Source organism: Triticum aestivum, chromosome 3B, assembly GCF_018294505.1.
Source record: "Triticum aestivum cultivar Chinese Spring chromosome 3B, IWGSC CS RefSeq v2.1, whole genome shotgun sequence".
NCBI classification, from domain to species: domain Eukaryota; kingdom Viridiplantae; phylum Streptophyta; class Magnoliopsida; order Poales; family Poaceae; genus Triticum; species Triticum aestivum.
Window position 1 is genome coordinate 257,897,381 of NC_057801.1, and position 9,649 is coordinate 257,907,029.

Consider the following 9,649-nt stretch of genomic DNA (forward strand, 5'->3'; position numbering starts at 1 on the left):
AACTCGGTTGTGATCTTGCCGAGCTCTTCCTGATCCTCACATAGACTTCCATCAGCACGTACAAGTTTTTCCACTCGGTTCTTTTTCTTGCGCGTCGATGCTTTCCTGTGAAAGAAGGTAGTGTTGTTGTCTCCTTCCATCAGCCATTCTATGCGGGAACGTTGGCGCCAGAGAATCTCCTCCCTGTAGTTTAACTCGGCGATTCTTTCCTGTACTTTGAGTTCTGCATGTGTGGGACAGAGCCTGCATGGCTCAGCTCGCATGGCATCTAGCCTAGCCTTGAGCTCCCGTAGCTCTTTACGTATAGAACCAAAGGACTGCGAGCTCCACGCCGACAACGCAGCCGCCACGTGCTCTAGCTTCTCACGTAGCTCTGTTGTAGTGCAGCTCTTCGGTTTACACATCCAAGCTTGCTGCAAAATCTGGTTAAACTCCTCATGCCGCTCCCACATTACCTCGTACCGGAATGGACGAGCAATAGCAATTCTTCTATTATTAGCTTCCAATTCATTCATTAGTAAGATAGGGGAGTGGTCTGATTTAACTGCAGAGAGGTGCCGTAGGGCAGCAAAAGGAAACCTTCGACACCACTCGTTGGAAGCTAACGCCCGATCAAGCCGGACGCGACAATACTTGCCCCCTGCAACTTTTTTCTCGAACGTCCAGTCCATGCCAACGTACCCAATATCCTCCAGCCCACAAGCATCAACAACCTCTCTGAATTGTATAGGTCAGGCCTATGACCCTACCCCAGGTCTGTATCCTCATCAGCGGTCACAACCAAGGCACGGTGAGGGAAAAGCACGGGCGACGTAGGGGCGGTGTAGAGCGAATAGAACGTGACTCGGGGTGGCCAGGGCGCAGCCGGACGAGGCCAATGGTGCGCCTGTGCAATGCCGGTGACCAACAAAGCGATGTCAGCATGTCAGAATGGCACTCCCGGCTACCAATTGGCCCGGGAGGAAGTGCTATGCGACGCGGGCGACGTAGCGCATCTCTCTACGGTGGCGACGGGCTCGGGAGTGAACGGGTTCGTCGGCCTGGACGAGTTGGGAACTAATTACGGTGCACGGGAGAGAACGGGTGGGGGGTCCAGGAGGAGCGGGAGCTCACAGCAGGGTAGACGAAGAGGTCGATGGGGCCACGGGGTGGTCGGAGGTGAGCACATCGAGTGGCAGCGCGGGAGTCCATGGTTGGAGGGGATGGTGGTGGCTCCGGGCGCGAGCTGCTTGGCGCAGGTGATGAAGCGGTCGAGGGCGAAGCCGGCAGGCACGGAGGGGCGCGCACAGTGGACGTAGTGGCCGCGTAGACGTCGCGGCGACGGCGGCGGCCGAAGCGCTCGGGCAAGGCGGAAAGGAAGAGGGGGCGGGAGTGGGAGAGGTGAGTGGAGCAGGCGGATGCCAGGGGGCCGAGGCATCGCGGGGCGGGTGGAGGCGCCCTTATCCCCCCGTCGGCGTGGCAGCGTGGGGCGTCGCTCCCGGTCTGACGGGGACGAGCGAGGGAGGGGGTTTGCCCGGTCAGTTTTTTTTGAGACAATCTCGCGAAGCTTTATTTAAACTGCATCAATGTTTACAGAAATGAAAGACAAGTTTCTGGGGTGTCCTAACCAAACATGGCGGCCCACCCCTAGCTTCAAAACATGCTTTGCTAGATTGTGAGCTTCGAAATTCGAGCTTCTAAACTCATGCACAATGTTACAAACCCCAAAAGAGACTTGGTGCTCCGTTATTTCATGTAGAATAGCACCATAGCTAGTTGGATTCGTTTGCTTGAGGTCATCGATTACAACCTGACAGTCCGAAGCAAGGTGAACATGTCGCACATTTAGATCATCTGCCAAAGCAAGCCCTTCCCTTATAGCAAGGGATTCCAACGTTGGAGCATCACTCATTCCCCTGATCACGATTGCTCATGCACCTTGGAAAGAACCATTGCTGTCGCGGCAAATTGCAGCCGCCACCCCTCTGCCACGTGCGACTGCTGCATCCACATTAATCTTGTGGCAACCATCCATGGGAGGAAGCCATCGCGTTGGTCGGCAGCAGTTTGTTGCCTTCTCTCTGACCCTGGCTCCTGTATGATTTTTAGATCCCTCAAGTAGGATATGATGAACTGGTTTGTGGCTTGGGGGCTCTGGAACACGTCCTCATAGATCGCTTTCCTTCTAGCTCGCCAAATGGCCCATAGCATCACCACTAAAACCGTATACTCCTCCTGGTTCAGAGTATCATGCAAATTAAAGAGCCAAATTCTTGCATTGGCCTCATCATTCAGACTTATTTGTTCCACCAAATGTTGATCAGAAAGTGCCCATGTGCACTGTGAATTTGTGCATTCCAGCAGAGCGTGTCTCCATGAATCATCTCGCCCGCACACCGCACATGTTCTCGTTGTGGACATATTTCGGTGGTGGAGGAGATCTGCTGTAGGCATCGAGTGCCTTGCTAAGCGCCAGAGGAAAACTTTCAGCTTGGATGGTACCTTTGTGTGCCATAAATCAGTCCATGCAGTACTGTTATCCCGAAGATCAGAGGTGCCGGCCTTCTCTTCCATCCAGTTCTCCCTATGCTCCCTTTTGTTTTGAATTAAGTGATAGGCCGACTTTACCGAAAATCTACCACTCCGCTCTCCTGTCCAAGCCCAGAAATCCTCGATCGCCCTCGTACACAGGGGCATGGAAAGAATCGCTTCAGCATCAAAAGGAAGAAAGGTTGCCCGAATGACATCTTCGCGCCAGGTCGCCGTGGTGTGGTCAATCAGATCCACAACCCTAGACGGCGGATCATCCGTTAACGAAATGATCGGTCGCATCGGCCCAATCCTGGGAATCCAGTTTGTGTTCCAAATGTCTGTGGTTGCCCCGTTCCCAATTCTCCTGATGATGCCTTGTTTCAAAATATCTCTTCCATCCAGCACCGCTCGCCAAATCTGTGAAGGGTTGCTACCCAACTCTGCCTCCAAGAAAGACGTATTTGGGAAATAGACTGCCTTAAGCAATCTTGCACTAAGAGATAGTGGATCATCGAGCAGCCTCCATGCTTGCCGAGCCAACAAGCACAAGTTGAAGATCTCGATGTCTCTAAAGCCCATTCCTCCCAAGTATTTTGGTTTTGTCATAACATCCCACGAGACCCACGCGGGCTTTCTCTTGCCCATTTTACTACCCCACCAGAATTGACGGATGATAGCATTGATGTTGTCACACAAGCCTCGGGGTAATCTGAAACAAGCCATAGAGTAAACCGGAATAGCTTGAGCCACCGATTTAATTAACACTTCCTTCCCGACTGCTGATAATAATTTCTCCATCCAACCTCTTACTTTTTCCCAAACTCTATCGCGCAAGTACTTGAACGTGCCCATCTTGGACTGTCCAACATCTGTAGGCATACCCAAGTACCGGTCACTTAAAGATTCGTTCTGGACATTCAAATTCTGCTTGATACTATCTCGAAGATTTTGCGGACACCCCTTGCTAAAAATATGGACGATTTTGCATGATTGATTCTCTGCCCAGAAGCATTACAATAGGTTTCTAGCAGGTTTGAAATCCTAGTCGCACCTTGATCACTTGCCTTGAATAGCAGCAGGCTGTCGTCAGCAAACAGAAGATGATTTATAGGCGGTGCAGACGCTGCCACCTTAATACCCTCAAACCCTGACGAATTAGAACTTGTCTTTAAAAGGCACGAAAGGCCCTCTGCCGCAATCAAGAAAAGGTAAGGAGAGATACGACCGGGGAGGGGCAGTGGGCCAATGGCCCGGTTTGAGTGGCAAGGCCTAGGGGGCAGGGGGAAAGCCCCCCCCCCCCCTTTCTTTTTCCCTTGCTTTTGTTTTTCTTTTTATCTTGTTTTATGTTTTCTTTTAGTTTCAATTTATTTTAGTTTCAATATCAAAGTTGCACATAAAACTGTATTATGATTTAGGACACGGCTAAAATTAGTTTGGCACGTGAATTAAAATAGTTTGTAATTTTTATAATTTAAAATGCATTTAAATTATTGTTTTTCCACTATTTTAATTGCTTTAGGGCACTTAGACACTTTATAAAAATGTTGGTTCACCACCATAATTAGTTATGGATTATTTTTCACATGATAAACATTTTAGTTTTCATATTTGTGAATTTCTGTATTTCACTTACAATTTGAATTTGATTTAAAGTGGAATTTGGAAAGAGATATTAATCAAAGATGATCAGCCTAGTCAATCATGATGACTTGGCACCATTAGTATGAGGTCACTGTAGCATGACACTGGGGGTGTTACAGTGAACGGTCGTTTGCGGCGCTAGAAGGAACGTCCGCTTCGCTAACAAGTGAACGTGCCAGTGCAGCTGGGTTCATCGGACCGAGCCGGTCCTGATCAACCGTCAATGGCCATCCACTCTGTCGGCACGAGGGGTTTGCCACGTCAAATCGTGTTCAAATATTTTTTCCAGTGTTTTCTATCACTATCATTTTTCGGCGCGATGAAATTTGCCATCATTAATGACACCGCTAGTGTGGTGGTTTTTCGTTAATGACGCTGCTATTATGGCGTTCTCACATAAGTGTCCTTTTTAGTTCGAGCTCATATGAGCTTGAGTGAACAATAAAATCCCCCAAAAAAAATTAAAATAACAATTAAAAAAATCTAAACTTTGTTGTGACAAAGTTTGGTAAATGTTTTCAGTGCCTTGCAATGTTTCATCCTGAAATGACATACCTAGAAGTCGTGGCACAAAAACTGGTGCTCAAAAAAGTTATATTTGGAGTGTTGATTTTGTATTTTTACCACGACTTCCACAAATGTCATTCTATGACGAAATTTTGCAATCATTCGAAACATTATGAAATTTTGCTAAAAACAGTTTTTTGATATATTTTTTTACAATATTTTCAGATTTTACTGTTCACCGGCTCGAGCTCAGTTAATCTGGGTCCTGATTCGTGCATTTTACTCGATGAGAGGTCGATGGGCATATGACAGCCAAGCCAAACACCGACCAGCTAAGCCGAAAGCATGAGACAAACCTCGAATCATGAGACCTGACAAAAAAATTGGGTTTCTCTGTGTGATCTGCGGAACCCCATTTGCTGTGGCGCGATTTATTTTACTATAACCACACAAGTGGGGGAGCAGATCCTAAGCTGGAGCTTGCCAATTTTTCAAACGCTTAAATAATAAGCGGTTGGTGATCCCATCCCAGGTTTTGCTTAGAATAGGAGGGCCGTGGCCCGTGGCTGGCGCGCACCCGGAATCTCGGCATATGCCAACAAAAGTCGTGCGCCTGCCCGACAGCGCGCAGAGCGAAAGAGGCGATAAATAGTGCGGTGGTTGACCAGACGGACCCCTTCGCTCCGTGTGAACAGTGTTTCGGCAGTCAAACATTTGCGTTTGTACGTCGTTTGTTTGTTCGCACCTATCTATCCAGACGGCTCTTTGAACGTCTGCGTTTTCGTCGGTAACGTAGAGGCCGCCACCCACGGATCCCCCCACTCCTACTCGTCGCACCCGCGCGGATGAGCCGACGCTCTCTGTATAAAGCGGCCACTGTGCACAAGTCAAATCGCCCAAGAGGAGAAGCCAAGCAAAGAACGAAGCAGAACACATCTGTCTGTCTTCCTTCATTCACACGCGCGTGCGCGCGAGGGAGGGAGGGAGGGAGGGAGGGAGGGAGAGAGAGAGGATTCCCTGGTTTGGTGGCGCTCGGCAATGTGATGGCGCAGCCGCAGCAGCAGCAACGGCAACGGCGCCTCGTCGCGGCGCTCCTGGTGCTCCTCTCCCTCTGCTGCCTTGCTCGCCTCGGCGCCGCGGCTTCTGCAGGTACGCACCAGGCGAATACTACCCGTCTCTCTTCTTGTTCTTGCTTGGTGCGACTGTTTGTCTTACAGATCAATCGCTTCGTCGATCCGTGCAGCGAGTGCTGACCCTCACCGGAAGGATGGAGCGGCGACTGCGCTGGGCAAGGCCGCGCCACAGGTTTGCCTTGCCCCACTCTCCATCCCCACCGATTGATTAGTCTAGGAGAAGAGAAAACGCTCTACGCTACTCCTAGTATACTTGCCCTTTTAGATAGTTGCTGATGCACATAGCAAAACTGGAGTGGAGATCAACCTTTTGTGTTTCATCCGTCGTATATATGCAGGATGAGGAGGCAGCGCCCGGGTTCACGACGACCACCGTGGAGGACCGAGGGCGAGGGCGAGGACCGGTGAGGGTAGTGATGGAGGTTGACATCGAGGACTATCCCCGGTATGGCGCCAATGGCCGGCACAACCCGGAGGGTCCGCACCCGTGACAGCGGCCACCACGGCCGCCGCGCCCGCGAGATCAATGCGCGCCGGCCTAGCTAGGCAGCTGCTCGTCACCAGATCTGGTACTAGTTACAGCTAGGTTGGTTCGCGCGCACGCGACCATCACCACCACCCGTGCCTGTGCGCACGGCTAGCTGTCGACGCGGCCGCGTGCCGCGCTGTAGGCCCGTAGCTTCGCTTTTCGCTTTTCCCTTTCCTACGTTGATTTTGTCTTCCGCTACTGCTTCGCTTTCTTTGCTTCCGCTCTTTCGGCCACCGGCTGCTGGACCTGAACATTGTGACTTGTGACGGCAAGCCGTACCGTATGGTACGTGTGTTCGTCCTTGTTCTTCGCATGTTTATGGCCGAGCTCTTTTCGGGCGGGATTCTGCAGAACTAAAATTTTTATTTCATAATCTGCTTTCCACATAATCTGCAGTCGACTTCTTTTCTGAGATTCCAGTTTAAGATTGTGGATTCAGTTATGCGTTGAAATGCCTGCAAGTACCCTTAGACAGAAATTGTTCGATGGACTGTTAACACTTTATTATTTCGAATAGTATCTTGTCGAATATGAGTGCGAAAGTGATTTACAAATATCATAAAATGCTAAATATTACAACTACAAATATTTTAAAGTTTTGTTCGTTGCAAAAGTGGGCGAACTAAGTTCAAAAAAAAGAAAAATGGGCGAACTAAACATAGAACGAATAATCTCAAGGTATGAGACTAGCAGCAATCGCCTCGCGTGTTGTTCATGGTACCATCATCATCTTATGGTGGTAGAGTGTTGGCACCTGTAAACGACAATGGAGGTTGCACATATGCATCATTGTCAAACTTGCCAAAATGCTCATCACGTAACTTGCTGTCATGAATCCAATTATGGAGACACATGCATGCAATGACAATCATCTTTTAGGTCTCGAGTTTATACCCAGGTATGCCTCCGAGAATTCGCCATTTCATCTTGAGAACACCAAACGCCCTTTCGATGACATTTCGCAAAGAAGAATGATGATGGTTGAACATCTCATATCTCCCAATCGGTAGATGTTGTTGGAAATCTAGTACATGGTATCGTTGCCCTTTGTATCATGCTAGTATCCAACCTGTTTGGATCTTCGGAGTCCCGGCGGTGACAGATGGCATAGGGGTGGCGGAGGAAGATGGGCTGCGGCGGGAGCCCGGACCGGTGGCGGCGACGACCTGGCTGGTAGTGGCGAGGTGGGCCGGCGGCGGCACTGGAACCCTAGCGATGGCCATGCTCGAGTTGGAGCTCAGCGAAATATCGGGCATTGAAGCCCATGCGCTTTCGTTACCTTTTGTATCTGTTTTACATGGCTTGGTGACATTTCGTAATAACCTGTTGCAATAGGCGCACTCTGTTAACTTCAAACATTTTCTTTTGAGGGACTATCTAAAATCCTGAGATTTTGGGAAAATCCAATTATTTTGCAGATTTTGGATTGCGCTAGGAATCTACAGAATCCTCTCAAGATTTTGGAGAGGGAATCGTGTTCTTTTGGCTTAAGATTTTCCAAACGAGGTTCTCCATAATCCGCTCAAAAGAACTGGGCCATGCATTGCGTGCATCGAGTCTATTGAGCCCTGATTGCTCGCCCTCGTCGCTAAGATTGGAGCGGTTCACAATCTATCCTAAGAAACTTCACTCAAGGCTAGTCGTTGCTACCCGAGGGGTAATCCCACTGTTATTATGGGATGATGATGACCCCCAAGTATAGGGGATCAACCGTAAACGACGAGCAGAACAAAATGACAATTGATTTTCAGCAAGGTATTTTCTGCAAGCACTGAAATATTCAGTAACAGGTATTTTGATAGCAAGATAATTTGTAACGAGCAAGTAATGATAACGATAAATAAAGTGCAGCAAGGTAGCCCAATCCTTTTGTGGCAAAGGACAGGCCAAAACGGTCTTTTATAATAAGCAAAGCGTTCTTGAGGGTACACGGGAATTTCACCATGTCACTTTCATCATGTTGGCTTGATTCATGTTCGCTACTTTGATAATTTGATATGTGGGCGGATCGGCGCTTAGGCGTTGTTCTTACTTGAACAAACCTCCTACTTATGATTAACCCCCTCGCAAGCATCAGCAACTACGAGAAAAGTATTAACATAAAATCTAACCATAACATTAAACTTTTGGATCCAAATCGGTCCCTTACGAAGTAGCGCATAAACTAGGGTTTAAGCTTCTGTCACTCTAGCAACACATCATCTAATAACTACTCCACAATGCATTCCCTTAGTCCCTAATAAGGTGAAGTGCCATGTAGTTGACGTTCACATGACACCACTAAGGGAATCACAACATACATATTATCAAAATATCGAACACATATCAAGTTCACATGATTACTTGCAACATGACTTCTCCCGTGACCTCAAGAACAAAAGTAACTACTCACAAATGATAATCATACTCAAGATCATAGGGGTATTAAATAGCATAATGGATCTGAACATATAATCTTTCACCAAATAAACCATATAGTAATCAACTACAAAGATGTAATCAACACTATTAGTCACCCACAAGTACCAATCAAAGGTTCCGGTACAAAGATTGAACACAAGAGATGAACTAGGGTTTGAGAGGAGATGGTGCTGTTGAAGATGTTGATGGAGATTGCCCTCCCAAAGATGGGAGAGTTGTTGGTGATGACGATGACGATGATTTCCCCCTCCGGGAGGGAAGTTCCCCCGGCGGAATCGCTCCGTCGGAGGGCAAAAGTGCTCTTGCCCAAGTTCCGCCTCGAGACGGTGGCGCTTCATCCCGAAAGTTCCCTTCTGATTTTTTTTCTAGGTCAAAATGACCTATATACCAAAAGATGGGCACCGGAGGTGGGCCGAGGAGGGCACAACCCACCAGGGCACGTCTGGGGGCCTGGCGCGCCCAGGTAGGTTGTGCCCAGCTGGTGGGCCCCCTCTGGTAGTTATTTGCTCCAATAATTCTTAAATATTCCATAAAAAATCTCCGTGATGTTTGAGCTTATTTGGAGATGTGCAGATTAGGTAACTCTGACGTAGCTTTTTCAGGTCCAGAATTCCAGCTGCCGGCATTCTCCCTCTTTGTGTAAACCTTGCATATTATGAGAGAAAAGGCATTAGAAATACTGCAAAAGCATTATTATACATAAAAAACATTACAAATATCAGTAGGAAAACATGATGCAAAATGGACGTATCAACTCCCCCAAACATAGACCTCGCTTGTCCTCAGGCAAAAAACCGAAATCGAAAAACATGTCCCCATGCTTGGAGAGAGAGGTGTCGATAAAAACAAAATACGGACATAGAAGCATCATGTTTATTATTATGACAACAATAAACTTTGACATAAA

General features: G+C 48.2%; 1 protein-coding gene across 1 annotated transcript; it reads left to right on the forward strand.

The window, feature by feature from the left end:
- Positions 1 to 5,554: 5,554 nt before the first annotated feature.
- On the forward strand, positions 5,555 to 6,691 carry LOC123065322 (uncharacterized). Its single transcript, XM_044488649.1, has 3 exons — positions 5,555 to 5,808; positions 5,903 to 5,964; positions 6,131 to 6,691. The coding sequence occupies exons 1-3, from the start codon at positions 5,703 to 5,705 to the stop codon at positions 6,281 to 6,283; spliced, it is 321 nt and encodes a 106-aa protein (XP_044344584.1). The 5' UTR covers positions 5,555 to 5,702; the 3' UTR covers positions 6,284 to 6,691.
- Positions 6,692 to 9,649: the final 2,958 nt, after the last annotated feature.

Coding starts and splice junctions, on each gene's coding strand:
- LOC123065322 (XM_044488649.1), top strand. CDS start 5,703: ATGGCGCAGCCGCAGCAGCAGCAACGGCAACGGCGCCTCGTCGCGGCG. Junction 5,809..5,902: donor CGGCGCCGCGGCTTCTGCAG/GTACGCACCAGG, acceptor CGATCCGTGCAG/CGAGTGCTGACCCTCACCGG. Junction 5,965..6,130: donor TGGGCAAGGCCGCGCCACAG/GTTTGCCTTGCC, acceptor GTATATATGCAG/GATGAGGAGGCAGCGCCCGG.